The 26,437-nt window shown below is 47.0% G+C and overlaps 1 protein-coding gene across 3 annotated transcripts in view; it reads left to right on the plus strand.

The window, feature by feature from the left end:
- The first annotated feature begins 6,207 nt into the window (after window positions 1-6,207).
- The window catches only part of KCNA6 (potassium voltage-gated channel subfamily A member 6), a 42,864-nt gene continuing 22,634 nt past the window's right edge, over window positions 6,208-26,437 (plus strand). For all 3 annotated transcript variants that reach the window (XM_087855559.1, XM_087855557.1, XM_087855558.1), the window contains exon 1: window positions 6,208-11,543. In XM_087855559.1, the coding sequence (XP_087711685.1) occupies window positions 6,770-8,356 (1,587 nt within the window). In that variant the 5' untranslated portion in view covers window positions 6,208-6,769 and the 3' untranslated portion in view covers window positions 8,357-11,543. The remainder of the gene's footprint in view (window positions 11,544-26,437) is intronic.

Genomic DNA, 26,437 nt, shown 5'->3' on the forward strand with positions numbered 1-26,437 from the left:
TCTGCCAATCCTCAAAGTCCCCACATTTCTGGACCGTCTCTGGTCCATTGACCTCTGCTTGCTAAATGACCAATTCTTTTCTGAGCTCACCAATATCTTGTACTACGTTTTCAGATGTAGCTTTCAGTAGTCACTGTACAATACTAACAATCTGTTTTCACACCTCCGCCCAGATAGCCTTCTAAGCTGTCACAGGCAACAATTTTCAAGTATTTTGCCACTTATAACATGAATTGCCTGTGAAGTTTCTTTACTGCCCATCATTGGTCCCAATCAGATGCCACAAATTTTAGGTTTTTGGTTATTGTAGCTCTTCACTTCTGGGTAGTACTGCTGAATTGGCTTGGATAGACTAGATTATGCCATGGTAACAGATCAACCCCCCTATATCAGAGGGTTAGAGCAACAAAGGATTGTTTCTCACTCATGCTACATTTCTGTCGCTTTGGCTGGGTGCCATGTCACCTCACCCTGGAGCCCACCTCACTCTGACAGAGCAGCCACCATCTTGACCACTAGCTATTGTAGCTGAGGTAAAGAAAGTTCTGGAGGCTTTCTTTACATTCAATGCAATGTTTTAGTCTAGAAGTGACACACATCACTTCTGCATACAAATCTTTGGTCAGAACTATTTGCCTGGTCTACCCCAAGGGAGCGAGAGAGCACAATCCCCAATTCTTCAAAGGTAGAGAACTGGAGACATCTGGAAAACAGCACTGGTGACTTACCACACTAGTGGACTGGCACAAAGAAGCAGGCTGCAAACGTGTGATACTAACAAGCTCTCTAGGGATCCTCCCTGAATGATAAGGAGTTCTTTATAGATTTATTTCTTGGCATGGTTAGTCATTTCCCAAGGCTGTTGATTTGCATGGCACAGATGTCTAATGCACTCCTTTTCCAATATACAGCTTCACTCAAGCAAAAGCTGTTAGATTTTTCTCTAGTGGATTCTGGACTATCATCATCTCCATCACCATTTTGTAGTTGATATCACTATCATCATCATCATCATCATCATCATCGTCAATCATCATCGAAACTCTGGCTAAGTAGCTAAATATAAATGACGCTTATCTGTAGAATATGTATTTGCATTTGTCCTTCCCCTAATCCACTCTGGTCCTAGGGAAAGCCCAGGAGGAGGAAAATGGTCATGGTGCTTCCAAAGACTAAGTTAATAGAAGGGGACCTTTGGTCTAAGAGTTATGCTATCAAGTGTGAGAAGGGGGCACCAAATAATTTATAAGACTAATGGGTGCTACTGGCAGGAAATTAAGATTCAAATTTCAAGATAGTGATTTCTTTTTAATGTAAGTCTTAGATGACCAAATTTGTGTGTGTGTGTATGTGTGTGTGTGTGTGTGTGTATGTTTGTGTGTGTGTATGTTTGTGTGTGTGTGTGTGTGTGTGTGTGTGCATGTAGAGGGAAGGGAACAAAAGCAACATAGCAAAGATTGTCTGTAAAGTATAGAATCATGCAATCATCCATTATTCTCCCCATTTCCCCCAGAATTCAAAGCTTCCTTCCTTCATCTCCCCAGCAGGGAAAATGGGGGAAGAGTAAGAGGAGTAAAAATGACCCAGGAAGGAGGCAGGGTCATATGGGACACTGTTTTCTGGTGAGAGGAACTTTCACATTGGCCATCCTGAAGCATGGAAGGATTGGGGCAGTGAGCCTTGCCCAGAGGTGAGAGAGTAAGGTTGAGAGACACATATCTGATGCATCACACCCCTGCCCCCAACCGTCTCCATATGGTTTGTCTTCTACAGTGAAAAGCCAAAGAAAGGGGTTTCTTCTCAGGGAGGGTGTGTGTATACTTGTGCACTCAAGTAGGAACTGAGGGTGTTGACCACTTACCACTCTTTCCTCCCACAGGGGCCTGTGGGTGATAAGGCTTATCAAGAACCATCCTGAGATTATTCAGAGAAACAAGGCCCAGTCTATGACCACTGCCCTCTCTCTCCAGAGGAACACTACAAGTATCCTACTGCTGGGGTGATGACAAGCACACGTGTGCATGCGCGTATGCCCACACACATGAAAAGTAAAAAATGTAATAAAAGAAGCCTGGAAAATAGAATAAAATGCTGATTTACATACCTGTGATGAGTACATTTTAAACTCCAGGGCAGAGAGAAGAATATAAATGGTTATCAAAGTATGTGGCACATTGTTATGTACTCATCTTGGTTAGTACATACATCCATTTTCAGGTAGTTCCTCCCTACCCTTTTCCTCCCACCCTGTGTTCCTGATCTGATGTAGATATTGCGTCCATTTGGAAGTCAGCATGGCCCTGTGAAGATGCAAGTCCTGAGGTCTCGTCACAGTTGTTGGCTTCCCGGACAACCCCTTCTGGTTTTCCTTTCACCCCAGTGACCACCCCTTGGTCTCCTTTGCTGGCTCCCCTTCCTCCTGAGCTTGAACTATGAATTGTAAAGTACTGTGCAGGACTTGATCTTGGTTATGTTTCTCTTCATTGTTCATATTCTGTCTCTCTAGAAGATGTCAGTGCCATGGGCTTAAATATTTCTAAATATATCACATTCACAAATCACTCATTTCTTTTCCATATTCCAGGCTTGAATAAATAATCACTTCTCAATGTCTTTATTTGCATGTCTAATTTGCCTCTCCAATTTAACATTTCTAAACATGAGGTCTTGATTGATCCTAACCTGTTTACTTATTTTTTTAAAGATTGTATTTATTTGAGAGAGAGCGAGGAAGAGAGCGAGAGTGCCAGCACAAGTGGGGGGAAGAGCAGAGGGAGAGGAGGAAGCAGACTCCCCACTGAGCACAAAGCCCAACGTGGTGCTTGATCCAGGACTTGGGGATCATGACTGATCTGAAGGCAGACGCTCAACGGACTGAGCCACCCAGACACCCCTGATCCTATCCTGTTTCATTCCTTATATTCCCTTTCTTAATAAATGCCACCTCCTCCCCCATTGTTCAAACCCAAAACCTGGCATCCCTTGATTGTTTCTCATGTCCTATCCATCACCAGCTGATTCTATGTCCTAAATACTACCCTCCCTGCCCCAGCCTCATCCCCACTCTATCCCTACTTGCTTTACCTTTAGTCCAGTCCCAGTCACTATCAACCTTTTCTCAGACTCCGGCAATTTCCTGGCCCATTTTCCTTTTGCCCCTTTGTAATGCATTCTCCTCAAGGCCGCTCTACCAATCATGTCTCCTCTCAGCTTGAGAACCATCCAAATATTATCTCTTCTGAGGCATCTTTCCCAACCACCCTGTTCAAAGTTGGATCCTCAGGTTGATTTCTGATGTAGCATCCCGTTTATTTTCCTTAAAGCATTTACTATAATATATGTTTCTTCTTTATTGTTTATTGTTAAAATTTTCTGTCTAGAATGTAATGTACTTACTGCATGAACATGTAAGCTCACGAAAACAGATGTTTTGTCTAGATCACTTCTAAACCCCTAGCGCCTGCCACTATGATGGGCACCCAGCTGCTTCTCAATAAATGCTTGTTAATTACGTGAATGGCCCCTACCACCATAGCAAATATCTGAATTTAGACACCAGAAAAATCTGTGCTGTCGTGAAATCGGTGCTCAGTGAATGCTGGGGAGATGTTCATCCGTCACTGGAAGTGGTGTTGCCGTGTATGGATGGGGTTGCGCCTTTTGTCTTTCTTCACTTGGGAACCAGCACTTCTGAAGGTGTGATTTTACTCACTCCTCATACATGCTAGAGAAGAATGATCTAAGTATACGGTTTTTCTAAAGCTAAGAAATGAGTCTCTTTCACAAAAGAACTAAAAACAGAAATCTGATTCATGAATTTGCTAATGACTTTTCTCTCTGGGGGAACCTCCTTGTGCACAGTGAGACATTTCCTGGGGCACAGCCTCATGCCTGATGTGAAGGTAACCATGGAACGTCAGCTCTGATGTAGGCTGGCGGGCAGCACCAGCCAGACTTAACCCAGGGGTACTCAAATGGTGGTTCCTTTCACCATGTTAGACTGTGCACCCTTCTGGCAGAATGCAGGTCCCCCCCCCATGCTTCCCCAACATTTGTTTTGAAGAGTTACTGACCTAGTTGACAGCCTCATGAATAAAAATGGCAAATGATGAAAACAAACATGCAAATGAATAATTCATTATAAATCTTGAAAATGAGGACAAAAAGAATCACGAGTAAATCAATTTATAATCCAGAAAATAATTGCAGATAATGGGACAAGGGTGAAAGAGTATCTTCTGTATTGTATCTGTCATTGTTTCTTTTTCTTCCCTTTTACATTTTTTTTTTTTTGAACGGTGCGGCTTGTGTGAAGTCTAAATTGCTTAATTACATAGCCTGTAAATAGGAAACTATGGACTGGGTGACTGGGTGCACTTGCTTTCTTGCCTTTCACTGAAACACACAAGGTGAGGGAAGGGAGTGGAAATAGCATGAGCACAGAGAGGAAGCAGAAGCTGTTGCCTGGTAGACCTCCTGAAGAAACAGCCCCGAGAATGAAGATGCAGTGAGATACTAGCCTCTCTTCTATGCATTCACTATCTGACCTCTGCCCTACACATCCAGAAGACTTCCTTTCTACTCCCCCAGCCCCTCTGGCAGTGAATGCTGCTGTGAACCACTGTGGTTTTAAAACACTGTGCAATACAAAGAATTCTTGCATGTATCTTGTGGTTTGAGATTACCTTTATGATCATTCATGTCATTATCAGCAATGAACCCTTACCAATGACATAAAATGAATTAGAAACTACACAAAACAACTTGTAGTTGTCAGCCAATTAATTTTGGCCACAGACAACCAAGAAGGGAGAAACTGGGGCACAGAGAAGCAAATGTCAACCCTACCTGGAAGTGGCAATCTGAAAAGATCAGAGCAATCCTCTTCTACCAAACTCTAATCTGCCTGGTCTAGTAAAGAAAGACTATATGGTTTCCAGTGGAAATAGATAGGAAACCATTCTTACTGCCTCCCTCCTGGAGAGTTTTAGGGAAAGAATCCCTAACAACAAACTTTGGTCCCTACCCAAATACTGCCAGGTGAGTCTTCACTGTAACATTACCCAGGAGGAGAAGCCATCTTTCTCATAGGGTTGTGAAACAGACAGGGCTGTGAGTGAGACAGCACAGGTACGGCTCCTGGAATGAGGCCAGCACATATTAGATGCTCAGTAAATGTAGCCATTATTTTTTCCCAACATTCTTACGACCCACTTTCCACTCACACCCTCCTCTCTTTTCCTGTCTGTGCAATACAAAGGCATTCCAGATGAGTTCCCACGGCGGCTGGGGGCAAATGAATTGCAGGGTGCACTTCCCAGCACTATGACACCTCTGAGATACCACCATCTTCTGGTTCTTTCTTCACTGGGGCTGCTGCCTAAGTTCCCAGAACTCCCCTGGAAAACTTCTGATGGGAAAGACAATGGACAATTCCCATCTCCTTCTCTGCTATCACTGTGCTAGTCTAGGACAGTTGCAGTCTTGCCCTCCCAGGTTCGCAAAGGGAGGTTACAGATTCTCTGGGGACGTAATTGGAATACTATCTAGAGTGTAAGCTCTAAAGACTTCTACAAATGCTTTCTCTATTTTTTTTTTTAAGTAGATTAGGGAAGCTGGCAAATGGGTCTTCGTAAATACAGAGGGACAAAATATGATTCGATTTTTTTCATTAGATTTCTGGATGAGTGGAGGTACAGTGCTCCGTCTTATGTGTTGTATGGTGGGGCGGGATGCGTTTTCTCATCGGTGAAATGCACTGCGCAGATCACCTCCCGTAAACTGAAATGAGAAAAGCTGATTGCGGAGGTGGAGGGGGTGTGGTATTAGGGTGCTGGTGCTTGTTTAGGGGGCCGCGATTGTGAATGCGAGCAAGGGAGAGGCGTGCCAGGCGAGCGCGGGAAAGATTACTGGTGAGGCGACTGTGTGGCTATTTCCATAGAGCCCTGGCTCGCGGCAGCCCCTGGCTGGGCGAGGGGTGTGATGTGAGAGTGGGGTGGGAGGGGGCAGCAGGCGGGGCCTGCCACGTCACTTGGAGAGTGAGTGTTGGGAAGGAAGGGCAGAGCGGAGAGCCGAGCCGCTGCAGCTGCAGCGGCTGCAGCGAAGGCTTGAGCGGTGGGGAGGTGGGTCCCTGAGCCCCAGCGCCCGGGCAGCCGCAGGGCCCTTTGCGAGGCCTGCGGCGCAACTCACAGGGAGGAGGTGGCGGCTGTGGCGGCGGGAACGGCGACCTTGGCCAGACGGAGCCCGCGGTGCACGTAGGGCGGAGGCCGAGCCCCGCCAGGAGTCTCTGCCGAGCCGGAGGGAGGCGCATCTGGCGCTTCGCTCCCAGCGGCAGCCAGGGGGCTTGAGCGCCTGGAGAAACGCAGTGGGAGCCGGGAAGAGCTAACCCGTCCGGAGGGCGGACCCCCCCGTCTTGGAGCCCGGTCTGAGGCACGGCAGGGGACGAAGCCACGCGTCTTTTCGGGCAGCCCGTTTCACACGCGCCAGTTTGCGGTTCCAGGTATCCCAGTAAGCTGTGGCACCCAAGAGCGGATATCTGGAGGCGCGGAGCTAAATCCTCTGCGTCCGGGTCCCCTCCCCAGACCTAGCCTCGCAGAGACCAGGGCTTTGGGGCTCACAGACCCAGCGGCCAGGCCAGACCGCGAGCTCGGAGGAGCGCGAGCCCCACCCTACACAGAAGGCGCCGCTGAGAGCCTGGAAGAGGTGCCGCGCTCCAGAGGTTGTGTCGTGGGCGCCGTCCTAGTGGCGGGGAGCGCACCGCGGAGGGGACATGAGGTCGGAGAAATCCCTGACGCTGGCGGCGCCGGGGGAGGTCCGTGGGCCGGAGGGGGAGCAACAGGATGCGGGAGATTTCCCGGAGGCCGGCGGGGGCGGGGGCTGCTGTAGTAGCGAGCGCCTGGTGATCAATATCTCCGGGCTGCGCTTCGAGACCCAACTGCGCACCCTGTCGCTGTTTCCCGACACGCTGCTGGGAGACCCCGGTCGCAGAGTCCGCTTCTTCGATCCCCTGAGGAACGAGTACTTCTTCGACCGCAACCGGCCCAGCTTCGACGCCATCCTCTACTACTACCAGTCCGGGGGCCGCCTGCGGAGGCCGGTCAACGTGCCCCTGGACATCTTCCTGGAGGAGATCCGCTTCTACCAGCTGGGGGATGAGGCTCTGGCGGCCTTCCGGGAGGACGAGGGCTGCCTGCCCGAAGGTGGCGAGGACGAGAAGCCACTGCCCTCCCAGCCCTTCCAGCGCCAGGTCTGGCTTCTCTTCGAGTACCCTGAGAGCTCAGGCCCCGCTAGGGGCATCGCCATCGTCTCCGTGTTGGTCATTCTTATCTCCATCGTGATTTTTTGCTTGGAGACCTTGCCCCAGTTCCGTGCAGATGGTCGAGGTGGAAGCAATGGTGTGAGCAGAGACTCCCCAATTTCCAGGGGTAGTCAGGAGGAAGACGAGGATGAAGATGATTCCTATACTTTTCATCCTGGCATCCCCCCCGGGGGCATGGTGGCAGGTGGCTCATCCTCACTAAGTACTCTTGGGGGCTCTTTCTTTACTGACCCGTTCTTTCTGGTGGAAACCCTGTGCATAGTTTGGTTCACTTTTGAGCTCCTGGTTCGCTTTTCTGCCTGCCCCAGCAAGCCAGCCTTCTTTCGCAACATCATGAACATCATTGACTTGGTGGCCATCTTTCCGTACTTCATCACCCTGGGCACTGAGCTGGTACAGCAGCAGGAGCAGCAGTCAGCTAATGGAGGCGGCGGCCAGAATGGGCAGCAGGCCATGTCCCTGGCCATCCTCAGAGTGATCCGCCTGGTCCGGGTGTTCCGCATCTTCAAGCTCTCCCGCCACTCCAAGGGGCTGCAGATCCTGGGCAAGACCTTGCAGGCCTCCATGCGGGAGCTGGGCCTGCTCATCTTCTTCCTCTTCATTGGAGTCATCCTCTTCTCCAGTGCCGTCTACTTCGCAGAGGCAGATGATGATGATTCACTCTTTCCCAGCATCCCAGATGCCTTTTGGTGGGCAGTGGTTACAATGACCACGGTAGGCTATGGAGACATGTACCCCATGACGGTGGGGGGCAAGATTGTGGGCTCGCTGTGTGCCATTGCTGGGGTCCTCACCATTGCCTTGCCTGTGCCTGTCATTGTCTCCAACTTCAACTACTTCTACCACCGGGAGACGGAGCAGGAGGAGCAAGGCCAGTATACCCATGTCACTTGTGGGCAACCTACGCCAGACCTGAAGGCAGCTGACAGTGGACTTGGCAAGCCTGAATTCTCTGAGACCACTCGGGAACGGAGACCCAGTTACCTTCCCCCTCCACATCGGGCATATGCAGAGAAAAGGATGCTCACTGAGGTTTGACCGATGCAGGCAGGGCATGAATGAAAAGGACAACACTGAGCAAACAGTCTCAGGCTTCCTTCTCATTCTCCAATCCTCTCACCCGAGCTCCAGCCGACTTCCTGACTCCCTCCCCTGCACCGGGTCCAGATACCTGGACTGTTAACCTAGTTGCTTGATCTCTGCAGCATTCAAGGTTTATCCATCTAAATGACATTCTTGAAATTCTAACGGTGCCACCCATTCATGCCCATCTTCTGTCACGTGGATGAGATTTCCGTCTGACCTTCCCTCATGACTCTAAATTTTCATGTGTGGGGCTTGTAATATCTCTAAGAACAGAGATGTCAACAGGGTGGAAACCAGGCATACCTGGGTCCTATTTCTCTCCTTGGTGTCCTTTGCTTTGGGGCATGCACCTGTCAGCTTCTGGCTACATGGTAACTAGCAGAAGCCAGAGGACAGAAACAGTGTTCATCTTTCTGTTTATTCCTGTGCCCTGTAACACCTGCTGGTCATCCTGCAGAGGACCCTCAGTAAAGTCTTTAGCTGCACAGCCTCCAAATTTGTATTCATCTTGAATCTTGGAAGGAGTTAGAGAAACTGCAATTAAACATGGCCATTTGGAGGGCATTAGAGTCAGTCCCAGACCAAACGGGCCAATGGATTCCTCCAGGTGTGTCCTGGCACAGTGGATATCAGCCTTTGGTCTACATTCAGTTCTTCCCTCCCTGACTGTCTAGCTTCCAGGAAGGTTCCTTCTCAGAGCCAAATACTCTTTTTGTGCAAGTGCCTTCCTGTGCAGAGGAACTGGGATGAGGGAACCACGGAACCAGGAGAAATGGCTGAACAGAGTCAAGCAACTAGCCTGACCGCATTATCTAAAAAGAGGTATCACTTAAGCAAACACTGTCATCTGGGAGGCGTACAAAGAAGAACCTTGTTGCAGACGGGAAATTTCTCTCCCACGCTTCCCCCCAACCCTCTCGAGCCCCCTACCCTTCTTCCTGGGAATTTGACTGAGGATTGCAGTTGAAGGTATTCCAAAGCAAACTGTAGCTTAAACCTGCAGACAGGTAAAAGCATACATTGGATGCTAGCGTGGGGTTCTTCCCATTTTAGGGGCAATGAAATAGGTTTAGAGTAAGGGAGAAACATCATTCCTTTGTTGACAGCCTCACTGTTAGAGGTTTTTTGCTGAGTCAAGCAAACATTCACCTGCTGTGCCCCTCGGAACTGCAGCTGACCTGCTCTAACTGGTAAGGTAATGTGGTGGTGTTACCACCAGATAAGTCATCCTTTTCCAGCGTGAAACTGCTGCCTTCATCCCACCTTCCCACTTCCCCTCATCTTTCCTGGTAACGTTATCATTTGTTTGTTGCCTTGAAAAACTGTGATGTACTGTTCTGAGCTCTTCTGGGTGCAGTTCAGAAACCGAAAGGACTGTTAACATGTTTTTAATTTTATACCTATGCTTTAAGACTCTTTGATGAGAATTTTTTAAAAGAAATCATTTTCTCAAAGAGCGACTTATGAGGGATGGCCTTTTGAGGGTTTTCTTGAGAGACACTGTGGCTCCTGTGAGTGCCAGATCTAAATCTGGATTTTGCCACAGCCTGACAGGGTAACTTAGGCGCTGCAGTTCCTCTTCGTGCCTCAGTTTCCCCACCCATTAAATGGGAACATTAATGTCTTCCCCTCCCTACCTCATGGGGAATGTCGATGAACTCATCTGGGAAGCTGGAGATGATGCTATGCAAATGTGTGAATTTTAGTAAGGGACTTCACTTTTTAGTTCATTAACCTGTTTTCCTATCTCCCAAAGGCAAAATTTCCCTGCAGAGTTCCTGCCTTGGATCCAAAGCCCAAGAGTAGGCTATACTGGACTATTAGCTCTTTAAATCCCTGCTTAGCCTCTTGCACTGGGCCTCAGTTTCTCTTCTTACCCTTCAGCAAGGAGGATGCTCTTTAGACAGGTTCAGTGGGATCCTTCCAGGGCCAGAGGCTGCCTTGACTGGGAGCTTGGCTTCTCCAAATCTGAAATACAGATAAGAGGAGCTCATGATTCAGAAATCTGCTCCAAGGCCATTAAGTTCTGGTTTTCCAAATTCCTTCAGTTACTTCTGGCTATTTGGGGAAAGGAGAAGGGCCCACTACAGAGGCAATGGGGATGCTTCCAGTGAGGGTAAATGTTGGAACATGTATGCATGTATCTCTGTATGTGTGTCTGTGATCATCGTCATCAACATCCCTAATAAAACATTTCCTTTTCAAGTCAGAGCATGCCTGAAAGTAAAGGGTTTGTGGAGAGCTGGGCTCTCCAGGGACTCTGGTTGCCATAGCAACCTTCCAGACTGTTCTCTCTATCTTCTGATTTGGGCAGCAAGGGAGAACAGGAGACTACATATTCCCAGCTTCTGAAATGGGAACACCTCCTACATAGTGCTTTAGGGGCTGGTAATGACCAGCAGGATGTGTGACCTTTGGAAAATGGGGGGGGGGAAGCAGCTCCCCCAAACTTTCTCCCTGGACCTTTCTTCCTGGTTTCCCCACCCAGTCATCGAGGCTGCCTCATCTCACCCCTGATTCTTCAGAAATTTGAATGCTAAGCAACTGCCAGTTAAACCAATGTCAATATTATCTTTTGCAAAATGACGAGGGGAGACTTGGAGGGGACATGCTCCTCAAAAGGCGGCCAGGCTGGGCCTTGCCGAGAGTCCTGACAGTTGTCGTCCATGATAGTATCATGGAACTGCCATCTCCTCAGAGAGACTCCTCCCTGCTCTCAGAGAGACCGAGAGAAATGTCACTTCTTCCTCCTGGGGAATTATCTAGTTCTGTTCCCAGCAATCTCATAGGTGGCTCTTCTCAAGACATCGAAGAAACACGGAGAGGCTGTGACCTGACCTAGTTTCTGTGAAGGATTTTGCCAAGCGATCCCTCTGACTCTGAGCCTCTTTGTGTGGATTTTGTGCCCCGAGCACCGAGCATCCAGAGAAGACGCACCCTGTGCTGCCCAGACAGCTGGGATGGCGATTTCCCAGCTGCTAGCAAAGGCAGGGGTCAGGCCTCCGTTACACCTGACTCACCGGCAGGAGCTCCCGAATGTCTTCCTGGATCTGTCAGGCTCGGCTGAGACGTGGGATGGTCCTCCTGCCTGATCAGCCCTAAGGAGAGAGGGGAACAGCTGGCTGCCTTTGCATCGGAGGTAGGTTCTGCTCTTGGGGAACTTTGTTCCTGGCTCAGCACTCCGGGCCAGATTAGAACTCAGGGAGGGGAGCACATGCATCCCAGAGACCCGGGGCTTTGATGTCCTGGTCCTCAGCGACCACCTTCCTCTCCTGTGTATTTTCTGTGACTCCATGTACTTTAGTGTCCTTCCTCTGTTTCTGCTCCCTCACTGCTGCCTCCCCCACCCTTTCTAGTCACTTCCTTTTCTCTGAACTCCCCTCCCTTTCTCCTAGGTATTCTCATTTTCACTGCATCTTTTTTTCCTTCTTGTCACATTTCTGGCTTTTGCCCTTCTGTTGTTTTACTTCTCTTCCTCCTTCTCTATGTGTCTTTCTCTCTATCTTTCTCCCTCTCCCCACCTTTTTAGTGGCAGGGAGCAGCTGTAGCATTTCTGTTGAGATCACACCTTGAACTCTAGGGTAGCAGTGATCTCAGGTGTTTGCTGAAAAGGCTGTTCTTCACCTGGAGGACACCCCCCCACTTCCCTGCCAGTTCAGTGTCCTGTCCTTTCCTGCCAAGCTCACCCCTGTGATCACAAGTTCTGAATTTACAGAGCAAGATGAGATTGTGCTAGGTTTAGAAAAACATCTCTGTAGAAATTTCCTGAATCTTCAAAAATAAAAGAGAGAAGGAAAGAGAAAAGGTGGGGGGGGGGGGTGAGAGAGAAAACTCCCAAGTCCTCCAACCTTAAGAAGCTTACAGAAAGGTTCAAAACAAAAGAACAGTAGGAACAGTAAGCTAAACACAAAAACAAGGATTTAGGAAGTAGTGGAATTAGGAGTGGAATTAGCCTGGAAAAAGCCTTAACTCAGAAGTGGCCCTCAAGCTGCCCTTAGTTCACTTGAAGGCCCTCATAGCATCCAGCGCTCTCTCTTGAACACTGAAGGCAGAACAAAGCAAGGGCATATATCCCGGGGTGTGAGATGCAGGGGATGCTCCTTGACAAGATGGATTAAATTCTCTACGCAGTTCCTAAGGGGAGCTGTGCACTCTCCTTGTTGGAGGTGGTAGGCTGTAGGTAGTCCCACCTTCATCAGGACAGGGGTAGGGTGGGAGGGTGGGGTGGAGGGTAATGGACAATTTCTAAAGCATTGTGGTGATAGTTGTATAACTCTATAAATTAACCAAAAAAAGTCATTGGATTGTGGGGGTTGAGGAGACATGGCATGGGGCTGATAACCTGAGAGCTTCACACCTTGGCTAGGAGAATGGTTTAGTTTTATAAATCTAGAAGGTTAGCATCTCTAAAGATGGACCAGTCTAAACATCCAGGATGGAATGACAGTTTTTTCCTTCTGCCACTTGGGGACACTTTAGAGCTTTCATGCACCTGCTCCTTGCTACTCAGATACGGTGCCATGAACGCCCCCCTCCTTTTAAATTCTGACAATCAAATCATTGTGGGATTTTTCCTTTTTGCTCAAGCAAATGCAAGGTCAAAGCCATTTTTGGGAAGTGCAGAACATGACTAGCGTGTATTGGGCTAGGGTGAGTATGCTGGGCATTATTCATTACATAGGACTAGGGCAGTGAACTTGCCCGTGGGGTTCATACTGTGCTGGCAAAACAAAAACAAAGAAGAAAAACTTCAAAATCCCCACCAGCCAACCAAAAAACCCCACCTAGTCTCTGCACCTGTAAACTCAGAATTCCTTAAGAAATTGCACAGGAGTCAGGGTTTTATTCTGCTGACCTACTTCCCACCCTCCTCCCTGCAGTAACCATTAACCCTTTACGGTCCACAGTCTTTGGTGCTTTAGGCAAACAGAAGGCAGCTCACTGGGCTCCAGGTTTGTCCACCAGACATTGTTCTTCTGCTCTCACTTGCCTTTTGCTCCTGGGTCCCATCCTTCCTTCCCCTTGGTACTTCTCCTCACATGACACTTTCCAGTCCTGCTGCTTATCGTTCCTTCTCTCCACTGACTGAGCCCTTGCTTTTGGCAGTATTTCTGTCACCCGGCATCTCCACACAAATGCCAAGATAGATTCCCAGAGAATATTGTCCTCCCGGGACAATCTGCCTACCGTGCCAGCTCCGATCGGTTGACTGTGTGTTATTGCCCTGGGAAGCAAAGTATGGTCTGATTCTAGCTTGTCAAGGTCACTTAGGGAAGGAAAAGAAACCCTTCCATTCTTTAAATGGTAGGATTTCCTCTCTCCGCTCGGCTTTGTACTGGACTGCCTCTGGTTGCATAGATTAGCTTCTGGCAGAATAAGGCGTAGAGATGGGGCTTTAGTGAGAGATGGAACTTGCCAGATCAAGTCCACTGGGAATACAAGACAGATGGGCTCTTAGTTCCCATGTTACCGTGTCTCCCAAAGAAGTACCTTCCTGTTCTGGGCTTAAGGTCCCTGTGGGATTGGAGATTGTCATGTCATGTGCCTTTGCTCTGAACCCCTAGAAAGAGGAGTTCACCCTGCCTCCCTGTCCCTTCTTCGTTCTCATCCCCTTGGTATCCTAAAGAGGGGGTGAAAATCTATTTGCGACCACTTCTAAAGGACAAACAGGGTGCCGACTCCCTCCTTCCCAGAAAAACAGAGCAAAAGGGGCTGTTAGTATTATCAATACTGGTCTCATCTTGGCTATCACTTAACTTATTTAGGGCCTAGCCCCGGTGGGGATGGGGTTTTAACAATTTTTTTTAAAACACAACTCTGACCTCATCGTTGTTACTATGAAGAGGCTTTTCCCCGAGACTTCCTTGGGCCTCGGCAGACACTCTGCCTGCCCCTGGAAAACATCTTGGATCCTTAAGCAGCCTCTGCTGCAGGCTGCAGGGAGCACAGACAGACCCCCACTCTTTGGTGAGCACAAAACCAACATTTCAAAGGGAAATCGCAGCCACGCAGTCTGCTAGTGCTGCTATTTTTGACATGCTTGCTGTTCTCTCAGGGCTTGACAACCTCTGTCTCCAGGAGACAGACAAACCAGCTCTTGGCAGCAGAGACCTTTGCTTTGAAAAAGAACATAGGAAGATAGTCGTGCGGCTGGGAGGGGCCAGGAAGAAGAGCCATTCCCTTGCTCGGCACCCGGCCGGCGGGGTCCTTAGGTCTAAGGCTAGGGCGCCATCCTTGCCTGGCGAATCCTTCCTCTGCTTTGGTCCTCCCCAATGGGAGTGGTCCTAGCAAGAATGAGAATGGCACCGTTCATTTAAAAAGCATTTAAAATGCCTTCAATGCCTTCAAACATCATGTCATATAACAAAAAGTTTAGGAGCAACAAAAAGGATTCTGGAGCTAAGTTTCCCGAGCTAAGTTCAAATCCCACCTCTGCCACTTGCTTGCTAGGTGACATAGAGCAAGTTCTGACACTGCTCTGTGCCTCAGTTTCCCTTTCTGTAAAGGGGGGGATAATAGTACCAATCTCATGGAGGTGTTTTGAGGATTATATGAACTAATATATCTACAGTGTTTATGTAATATGTAATAATAGGTACGTGGCATAATATGTAACAATATATAAACACTATACAAACATTGGCTATTATTACTATTATCCTGCAACAACCAAATGAGGTTGATGGGCTAAGCATTGTTTTCCTCTGGCACATAAGATGGTTGAGGCTCAGAGGGCATGTTCAAGGGCACACAACTAATGTGTGATCCATCATCCTCAGGGGAGAGGTAATTTGTAGAACTCAGTGAGGGTCTGATTAATACTAAACAAGAAGAGAGAATGGATTTGTGGTTCCTAAATGTGTATACGGACTTTTATTTATATGCCAATTTGTCTCTTTGAGGGAAAACCAGCAGGTGTCCTGTGTCTCCCCCTCCCCATATAGCTATATATTTCACATAGCCATAATCTCACAGAGCTATATATCTCACATACATATATAGCTATGTGACACACACACACACACACACACACACACACACACACACACACACGTTTCCCCAGCTATCCAAAAGTAGAGCATTCCTGTGAAACCTTTCATAAGCCAAATGAAGTAAAGCAAAGAAGCAATTACTATTTCGTAAAAGCAAAAATCCTCTTCGAATTTCTTTGGGTTATTGAGATCAGGTACTAACACAGGTCTTTAGTGAAAGCAAAGTGGTATTAAAAACAAAAACAAAAACAAAAAACGTGAGTGTGGAGGGCCTGGGTGGCTCAGTCAGTTGAGCACCTGGCTCTTGATTTCAGCTCAGGTCATGATCTTGGGGTTGTGGGACTGAGTGCTGTGTGGGGCCCCGCACTCAGCTGGGTGTCTGCTTGAGATTCTCCCTCTCCCTCTCCCTCTGTCCTCCTCCATACGCTTGCTCTCTCTCTCCCCCCACCAAAAATAAATAAATAAGTCTTTAAAAGCGGTGTAAAGGGAAAACTTGTACATCTTTTTACAGACCCTTCCTTACTACCATCACTATTCTCCTCCCTCCACATTTTAACATTCCCAGGGGATGGCAGTCCACTAGAGCCTTCCTTGCACACTTCCTCTAATCTTCCTCCTTGAGACAAATGCAGGGTCCCATAGTTAGCCTTAAGGACAGAATACATAAGTCAGACCCCAGCTCAGTTTTCTTACACTGTTCCAGTGGCCTTCAAAATCCCACCTCTCCTGGTGCTCATCCTCAGCATCCCCCTCTGTTCCTGGGCCATCTTCATGACCCACTACACCCCTCACCCCCACTTTGCAGGTGGTGACACCCTGTAACACAGAGGGTGTGTCCCAGCTTCCCTTTCCTCCTTTCAGGGGGAGGAGACAGGAGGCCCTGGAGTTGGAAGAAGCTAGTCCCTCCTACTCCTGTGGGTCCCCAGTTGCTTCCAAGGCAGCTCACTGGAGGTCCCAAATCAGTCTCGAATGTTCTACTCACCCTGTGCTCATTCCCACAGCCACTCCACCTTGCACAGAAGACCTGGCCCAGGGCAGGGCAACAGGACTGCCTCCCCATTCTGACTGCTTGGTTTGCTTGCCTTTGGAGGCAGAGAACTTGCATCTGAATCACCGTCATTAGCTGCACCTCATTTAACCTCTCCAGTTTGGTCATCTGCAAAATAAGGGAGCTAATTCCACTTGCCTCACATAGTTGTTGGGAGGCTCAAACAAGCGGCACGTTAAAGAGGTTGGCAGGAAATAAACGTTCCGCAGAGCAGGGCCGAGGGAGCCTCAGTGACATTGAACAGCCACCACGGAGTGGGGTTGGAACCACCTGTACTTGCAAAGAAAGGCAGGATCTCTGCCGACTTCGGTTCTGTTCTCTGAAACAAACATTTAAATGAAATATGATATAAAAAATAGACTCATGGTTGCTAGCTATTTTATCCAGAAGGCTCTTTGCCTGAAGGATTCACAGCAGAATCTGTTTAAATAATGGCACCTATGATGTGATTTAATATATAGAAATATAATCTGAATGTACCTTGTAAAAATAGAATGGATATACAGGTGATATTTTTTTTAGACCAAGATAGAAAACCCCTCCCAGGAGCACCGGAGCATTGGGAAGGACAGTACTGAGGGTCACAGGGACAGAATGGGGAGGGGGCTAAGAGGGGCCCTAAACACTCCTCTTTATGAAGGAGAAGGCTGATGCAGACAAGTGGAAAGATTAGCCCATGATCACAGGTAATTCAGGGCAAAGCTGGGTCTAGGACTCACATTTTCTAACTTCACCACCAGTAATTTTTTTTTTTATGGAAAACAGAAACCGAAGAATTAAACTTACCAATTTTATTCATTTCCTATTCAGCCAAATACATTAGCACAGCTGTTTATAGGAAGTGGAATTAAGTGCTTTGTAATTTCATCTCTCTCTTCCCTGACTTTCCAAGGTACAGAGGCAGCAGGTCTAGCTAGAGAAATTCTTCATCAGATAACCAGCTCCTGGATTTGTAAGGAATGACTAAAAATTGTTACTCTTGTAAGTACCAAAGGTATTTTCACACTGGGCAAAGACAGGCTCTGGCCTGGGCAGCCAAGCCCCGAGCCTTTAATCTTACCAAGTAAGACATTCTATAACCTTTTAGGGCTATAGTTTTTCTGTTAAATTTAGTGACTGGGCTGCGGGAAACTGTCACAAATTGGAAGTCAGGAAAGCAGGTTACTTGAGACGTGTGTATTTTAAAAAGGAAAGGAGGCTATCCCATTCCCCCACCTCCCTCCCCTCTGACATGATATAATAAAAAAAATATTATTATAATAAAAAAAAAAGGAAAGGAGGGATGCAGAAAGTTAGCATCTTACCCAGGAGTGCCGATTTCTGACACCCTGGGAAACAGAAATCAGCTTCTAGATTCTTCCCTGTACTTTGTTGTCCTGGGAGAGAAAGACAAATCACTGTTAGTTATGGATTCCTTTTATAAATCACAGGACTAGTGTCAGGAAGAACAAAGTTTCCAGAAGCCATGGTGACTGAACCATGAATCAGGCACTCCCCAGCTGCTTTAAGGCAATTTGGCATTGCTGGGAAAAGAGAGAGGTCTGGCATGATGGCGAAAAGAGTTTGTGTCTCTGGTAGGACTGCTTTCAGTGCTTCAGGGGAGGGGGGTCACATTTACCCAGGAGCAGCACCAGCTGTCACCCACCCATACCCAGCCACACTCCAGGCCTGGAAGTTACCCTCTGCTCCTCTGGAGGTGTGTTTTTGTTGTTGTTGTTGTTGTTTTGTTGGTTATTTTTTTTGCTTAATTTTTTTTTTCTGCACCTGCAGTCCTCTGGCAGATGGTTTAAAATCCCTGCAGAATTCCAAATAGCAATCCCAGAGCACCTAACCCAAAACTGTACATGTTATTCCTGATAATAGGTCCTAAATCAGTGACTTGTGGGTCAAATGCGATTCAGAAATACTGGATATGAAAATTTTATCTCAATAAAACTGCAAACAGATACAAGAAATATGGGGAGATTTCACATGCAGAGCTTGACTTTTATTCTCTTTTGAAAAATGAAAGGTCTGGTCTTGTTGATCCTACATTTCAGCTTTCTGACATCAGTCGGCAGGAGCTGAGCGAGCTACCCCCTTCTGAAGGCATAGTGGGTTCTCTTTTGCCCAGTGTCCACTGAGGCTGGGGCTGTCTGTCATTTTTGTTGTGTCCACAGCATTGTTTTCTTTCTAGGTGGGAAACATGTCCTATGTGTGCATTTCTACCAAAGGCACTATGCCCAGCCCACTTTATCTGGTGACCCCGTGGACACTGCTGCATGTGGCCCCTCTCAAAGCCTTCCTTGAATGATCTCACTGAACCTCAGTGGACTGTTGGATGCGATGGGGGTAGGTGTGGTTGTTAGGAACAGAGTGAAAGCAGAAGTGAGGGCTGGCAGCCCATGCAGGAGGCAGTCACAACTCCAGACGAGGGATAGAACCGGGCGCTGCTTGGAGAGAAGGGACCTTGTAGGAATCAAGAACATGCTAAGTTATGTTCTCTGTCCAACTAAGTGGGCAAGGAAATGTGTGATGCAATTAAGGATTTCCATCTAAAAATTATTAAAATGCAAAAAAGGCAAGCCTCGGTGTTTGGGTATTTCTGACTTGAGGCCAGCCGCCTACTTCTGTGATGTCAGATAATGAGATATCACTCTGTTCGTGCTGGCTGGGACTCAGCATTATGAGTTAGGGCTCTCCAGTGGGATCCTGTAGCTCTCCTGGGGAATGGCTGGCCACCAGCCAGGGGCTCTGCATCTGTGCGACACTGTGAAGCCCACACCCTTTCTTCCTTCTCTTCCTAGATTCTTCCCTGTCAATTTCAACTCTCAGTTGGACTCTGCTGTTTATGGGCTTATTAGCCAAAAGTGAGCTGATGTAGAGTTGGAACCGTGTCCAATGTTACTGTGTTGGGACAGAGATAAGAAAGGTTCTCCTCTTTTCCTGGCTTTACCTGTTATCTCATCAGAATATTTTGGGGACAGAGTTCAACAGCAATTTGGGCTAGAGGCAGCTCCAAATCCTTGGGGTCCCAAGAGAGGAGCAGATTTCATGTTGGCCATCTCTTACTGGGGACAGCTTTCACTTCTGAAAACCCAAATTTAAAAGGATTTTATGACCCTTCCCTTACTCATGCCCATGACTCCCATAGTTGCCCATTTTAGAAGCACAGGAAAAATTAAATCAGGTTGGGTTAAAGGAAATCCATCATGGGTCTTCCATCTTAGTGACTGTCTGCCTCACTTTTCCCCATAGATGTAGTTCTGAAATCTTGTTTCTGACGTGTGTGTGTGTGTGTGTGTGTGTGTGTGTGTGTGTATACAAGTAACAGAATCACTTTCCTATCACAGGTGATTTTAATAGGCTGGGATCCTTTCACATTTAAATGAAATCACAAGGTGTAGCTAAACTTAAAAGAAAGTATATGGTCTGTAGAAAAATGAACTTAAATTAGTTTATGGCATCCTTCATAGAGTTGTAATTCCTTTGTCCAGTGGAAGGAAAAGGAGTTACAGACCAGATTGTGGGATTACGGATCAGATTTGATAAAGAGCCTTATTCACTGGAGTAACTAGGGGATATTTTTCAAAATGTATATTCAAAACAAACTCTATTACCATTTTCTCTATTTCTTGATGCATTCTGCCTGTCTCGATGATGAATTTCCATGCGTACAGCATGGTATCTCCCACACCTATAGCCGTGTCAGGTGAGGCAGAACAGGAGCAATGAGTTCATGGTCCTAAGTCCCTCGTGTCTCTTTATTAACTCTGTGGGAAGGGGTGAGGTCAGCCAACCCAGGAGTCAGTGCCGAGTGCTGCCACCCTGTCTGTGTAACTGTGTGGCCTTGGGAACACTGGGAACCTCTCTGAGCCGTGGTTCTCTCCTCTGTGAAATCAGGCCATTGATAGAACACCCCTCATGTGTCGGTGGGGCTAAGGGAGATAATGCTCTTTAGGCTCATTGCAGGTCCTGGCACGTAGTAAGCATTCAATAACAATGGGTTATTTTTTCCATGGTCTCTTTCTTTTTGGCCCACTCCAGCAAGACCCTGAGGCACAGGCAGGGCCTCTAAAAATTGCCCATCTTTAGAAACAATTAGAACCACTCAAAGCTCATGTAAATCAAGACCTTTAGGAAATATATGTGCCATAGTTTCTCTCCCTTTGTAGATTTGGGTTTCCTGCCCTAACACTGACCATGGTTCAGTTATGTAATTATCCAAAACTTGGTTGTAACACAGGTGACTCATAGAAAGGGGCTTAATACCCTCTTAGAGTGAAAACCGCCTCCCTGCTAAAACAGGCAGCAGAAGGGAATACCCAGTGGTTCTGATAATCCCTTTAGAAAGAACGTAAGCAATGAAGGGACTTATCCATGCAAAATCCTGGGAAGCACTGAGAATTTCCAACACTCTTAGGAATTAACTGGGACGTCGAATAATTGAGTGTGGACAGCCAGTGTTTACTTGCCGGACTTCTGGGCTTGGCTAGAGTGGGAGATGGAGATGTAAGGAGTCTGCACAAGGAACCAGGAAGAAGGTCTCCTCAAGTGCCGAACAGACTCAGAAATGTGCCTTTCGTGATGCATTTGGGGTCGACATTCTTCGGAATTGTAGCACAAGCCAGTGGAAAATAGGTCTCGATTTACAGCGAGTGTATTTCTTTACATACAACATTTCTGGGATGTAGTTCATTTGCAAGGAAGTGAGCTGAACTCAATGTTGTGTAAGTAAGTAAAGAAAAAACCAAAATGACATACAACAATTGAGCGGGCAGTGGCTTCCAAAAGACAAAGAATCCATTACTCTGCCCTGCATCAGGAAAAGTCCCTCATTATCCCAGGCCTGTTCTGAAACATCCCCATAACCAGGGGATGAGAGGGAGAGAGATTCCAAAACCCAGACTCATATTCGTGTTGGAGCTTCACAACCTTTGTTGTAGGGATGTTTTCCTCCTATCTCAGTTACACAACTGCTGCTGTACTTTAAATTTCCTTCCTGCTATTTTGTACCAATTGAGATGGATATTCAACTGACCATATTACCTAGAATAACTCCTTATGCCAGATTTCCTCAAATGTGATCTACAGGGTCCTAGTCCTACACAGCATTCCCATGGAAATGTTCCCAGCCACTACATTTCTGCTTCTTGGAGATACACGATGCATGGGAACATAAGACTAGGGCCCTGAGAAGTCCTGCAGCAAATAAACCTATTTCACTTCTTAAACCTGTGTTGTTCAAATTATTTTTAGCATAGTATCTCCACCCCCTTTTGGGGAGTAACTTCTAGTTACATCCCACAAAAACTATAACCAAAGGAACAAATTTTGAGAAACTCAAAGACATCTGAAACTCCTTATGACGAATTTGAGTCCATGGAATCTCAGCCCCAAAGGTTTTCACCAATGGACCATTTCATGGCCTCTTATCAACCTTCTGAAAATTCTTCATACTCCTGTTGAGTTGTGCAGAGCCATACATAATCAAAGTTTTGATAAAACTCTGAATAACGTGAAAGAAGATAGCCTCTCCCTCACTGACCACCCAAGCCTCCTGAAATAGAAGTCTTTGAGAAGAATAACTGTAAAATTTGGTCTTATTGGTTGGATTTAGAGTTGCTATCTATTTGCTGCAAATGTCCACACTTGAGATGCACTTCTCCAGACTGATAGCCTCCTGATGGCGTTGCCCTGTGGTGTAACAGTCCAAATTCTATGCATCTCATTAACAAAGTCAAAGATTACAGTGTGCATCTCTATTTACTTTTCTAACTAAACTAGACCTTTTTGGAGCTCAAAGTGGGGCTTGAACTCACGATCCTGAGATCAAGCCCTGAGCTGAGATCAAGAGTCAGACACTAACCCAACTAGACCTTTTAATGAAAATATTCAAGCCTGCCTTTACTAAATACCATATTTAAAAAATTGTATTCACAATCTGAACAAGACTCAAAGAAATACTAGCAGTAAGCTATAAGTAACCGGGCTCTTCAGTCTCCTTTTCTGTGCTCCCAAATATTGTTTTCAAGGAATTCTCCCATGGTGCTTCAGGTGCTGGTACCTCCCAGTTGGACCCAGTTCCTCCGGTGCTGGGACTTAAGTCCACTGGGCAGCTCTTTCTGCTAGGTGTTCTTTGTGCTACCAAGGGCTCTTACATTTGACTCTGCTCACCCCAGGAAAGGCTTGACATTCATTGTCTACTCCTCCACCCCAGCTGGCCCAGGACTAGATCCTTTCTCCCATGGTTTCCTTTCTGTGTTTAGAGAGGATGTAGTGGCTCTTGACCTGCTGTTGCCTTTGTACCTGTTGCTCCTTTTCCGGACATCTTGGGCTGTGAGGAGTTCTTGATAGCCAGTTCTTTCTTTCATCTTTAAATCTTTAAATCCACTGAAAATTTGATTAAGTGGACTGTGGAGAAGGTGGGCATCACACCTAGTTTGGGGCTGTCAGTGACCTGCTGTGTGACCCTGAGCAAGTCACCTGCCCGGCACTCAGTAGATACCACTCTTGGTATTATTCTCCCCAGTGTTTCCATCCATAACATGAGATGGTTGGATTAGACAATTTCTGAGTTTTTGCTTGAAAATTCTGTGGATGCTTAGCTTATTCATTGAATGCACAGCTGGTTCCCTTGATAACTTGGCAAACTTTATTGCTTGGCTTTTGCCACCAGAATGATCTTTTAAAAAGAGAGCCAGAGTTACTAAATTTCACCTTTATATAGAATCATTGAATTTCAGGGCTCACCCACTCCAGTCTCTTACTTTACAGACAAAGATCAGAACTTACCACTTACAAATATATGGAGCAGGTTAGAGAAAAATTTTGAAAGAGAAATAATAATTTTTATGTAATACCAAGGGGGATAAATTGCTTCCCTCTGCTTTTTTCTTGCTTTTCCTCCTTCTCCCCTTCCTTCCTTCCTTCCTTCCTTCCTTCCTTCCTTCCTTCCTTCCTATTTTTCTCAGATGAGCTCTTAGTTATTAAGTGCTTCCAGATCTTTTTTATTTCACAGTTGCAAAATAAACATTTCTCGGTTTTGGCTGTGTCAAGTACCTTGGCATTATGATTGGAAAAATGTTGGGCATGGAAAGGCACTTCTATATTAAGGAGAAGCAGGGGAATGCAGACCAGCGGGGGTGCTAACTAGTATTCTCTGGGTCTCTAGCTCCCCATTTGCAGAGGGAGCCTGTAGAAAAGACAGAGGAAAGAAAAGGTGGTACAATTCTTTGGTATCCTCAGACCAAGTAGAAGCTGACTTTTTCCATTTCTGGGAAAGTGGTAGTGACCCCAAGGGCAAGTGCTGGATTGTATGCTGCCCCACTGTGCTATGCAGTGACTCTGGATAGAAAGGTCTTGGTTGGATAGAAAGTGTCCAGCTCTGCCCTTCCAGCTCAGCCTCAAGAAAGTGTCCAGCTCTGCCCTTCCAGCTCAGCCTCAAGAGCTGGAGCTGCACATCCAGATCAGGGTCCCCCCTGGGTTGGATCCCAGTCCTACATGGCTGTACTGGTCTTGCTTTTTGGTGCCTGTTCATCATCTTTATCCCATTTAGCTTCCCTCCCAATTGCTGGCGTGCCTGATGAAGCAGCAGAACCCTGGACAGGGATAGAAAGCTTATGTGGGCTCCTAATGCATGGTTTGACCTTGAACAAATTGCTTGAAACATTTTATTTTCTGACTTTTCTGCTCACTATGGAAAATCGTACAACTCAGAAAAATGTAAGGAAGAAAATAAAAGACCCCATAATCCCACAGTCAGAGACATTCAGTGTTGGCCTGTTTTGGGTTCTTCTTTTAGAAGAGCTCTGTCTCTGTATCTATATCTTTATAGAGATTATATTGTATTTCATTTAAAAAAAAACTTCATCTATCTCTACTATTCTCATGCAATTATTATATAACCATTAGTTACACCATTATTTGCTAACCTGCCCCCTACTGTTGGACATTCAGGTTTCTGTTCTTCTAAATGATGCTATGGTGACTATTAAATGTGGATATCTGTCCACATTTATGATTATTTCCTTAGGGTTTATTCCTGCAAGAGTCAAGAAGGATGAACAAATGCAGCAACTTATGTTCTAGACTCCAACTTTCCTACTTATAATAAAGCCCAGCAGAAACCACAATAATGCAGCAAACACTTCCCCAGCATACCATGTGGCTGCCCTGTTTCTAGGAGCTTTACATGTCCTAACTCATTTAATCTCCCTGGCAGCCCTGTGGGTATCTCCCTGTCACAGAAGTAGCTTGCCTAGAGTGGCACAGCTGGTCGGGAGGGGGTAAGATTCAACCCAGGGGGTCTGGCTCACAGGCCTTGCTCCTAACTGCTGTGTTCATATGGCCCTCGAAGAAAGGACGAAACCCAGCAATCCCTAGGCCTCCTTTCCTCCTAACATTAGCTGCACTATTCTATTCTACACCAGCCATGTGCCCAGGTAACGTGGCTGCCTGGTAGGAGTTCACTGGTTCCTTGAATCCTCTTCATCTGCCCATTCGTGTGCCTGATGAGATGGGGGTCTCTGTGTGTGAGTGAGTGTGAGTGGGTACATACGTGTGTGTGCTTATCGAATCTTTGGAATGGAACTGAGCCAGCAGAGAAGAGTGTGAAATGAACAATCTATTGACAAAACAACAAAACACGGGCAATCTCTGCTATTAGTTAGAGATAACATCATGGTTTCCTTTTTATCTTAAGGTTCTCAGGCTCTTTGGCTGGGAAATTTGTCATTTTATAATTGGACTGTCACCTCCGCACAGCAGGGATGAGACTGGATGTGGCTGTCTAGCACAACCCCATCCCAGAAGGACATGGCCGCACCTATTATCTGAAGGGCACCTCCCCTCCCTGAGCTGCTGAGCCCGCACTGTCGAGAGGGTTGCTGGGTATGACCATTCATCCTGTAGGGGAAGAGATCATCGACAGACTCATCACCGTAATGACATGTCCATGCTGCTTTTACTGCTTGCTCAATAGAGAGATTGTTGGGCCTCCTTGGGATTCTGATTTAGCAGATCTGGGAGAAGCCGGGAATCTGCCTTTATAAGACATATGCTCCAGGCAGTTACCTTCAGGACGTTTGTGAAATCTTAGGCAGTGGGTCTCAACCTTCATAGGGCATCAGAACCACAGAGAAACTTAAAAAAAAAAAAACACTTCCTGCCCCCTTTGCTGTCTTGTCCCCTCTCCCTCCCCAATTTGAATAATTGGTCTAGGATGGGGTCCACATGCAGCATTTTTTTAAAAAAGGCTTCTCAAGGGATTTTGTGTGCAGCTGGAGTTGGGAACTACTAGTCTAAGAAATTCTGGCGAGGATAATTTTACACTTTTACATTTAAGTGCACTTCACATTTTACAAACCCACGACTGAGCATCACAACAATCCACTAAAGGCAGTAGAGCAGGCATTTTTATGATTGACCCTGGCCCAGAGACGTTGACTGAGTGGCCCAAGGTTGCACAGCTTCTCCCTCAGTCAGCAGCAGCTGTTTCTCCCAGCCCAGGCCAGTCCTGCCAGACCGTCTGGGAGGGGGCAGCCTCCCCTCCCCTTAAGACCTCCTAGGATCAAGTCATCTCAGCTTCTGTCAGCTGCCTCTCCTGGTGTGGATGCGGGGAAGGCTCTTTCTATTCATTCTCACCCACATCCCTCCTCCTGCAGGCGCTCTTCCTTCTCAGAGAGCATCCTTGTGAAATGTGCAGTTACGCTTTCCTCCTCTCCCAAGCCGTGTCCTGCTGTACGGTTATATAACATCTCCGAGGGACAGAAGCCCGAGGGACCTGCACAGTACATGTCACCCACAGCAGTCTGACCTCAGCCTCCAATCTAGCCCTTCACTGCTGGTCCTCTGCAGTGAGCGCAGTGCATGCATGGCAGGAGCAGGGAAGCCACATCCACCAGCAGCTGCCTGGGGGGATACATTTCCTTCTCCCCAGCTGGCACCTCACGTCCTGAATTCTCATGTTCACCCCCAAAGCTTCTCTCCCCTGCACCTCCCCAGCCTTCCATT

This window comes from Ursus americanus, chromosome 25 (genome assembly GCF_024610735.1).
Source record: "Ursus americanus isolate L20-20 chromosome 25, mUrsAme1.1.p, whole genome shotgun sequence".
NCBI lineage: Eukaryota > Metazoa > Chordata > Mammalia > Carnivora > Ursidae > Ursus > Ursus americanus.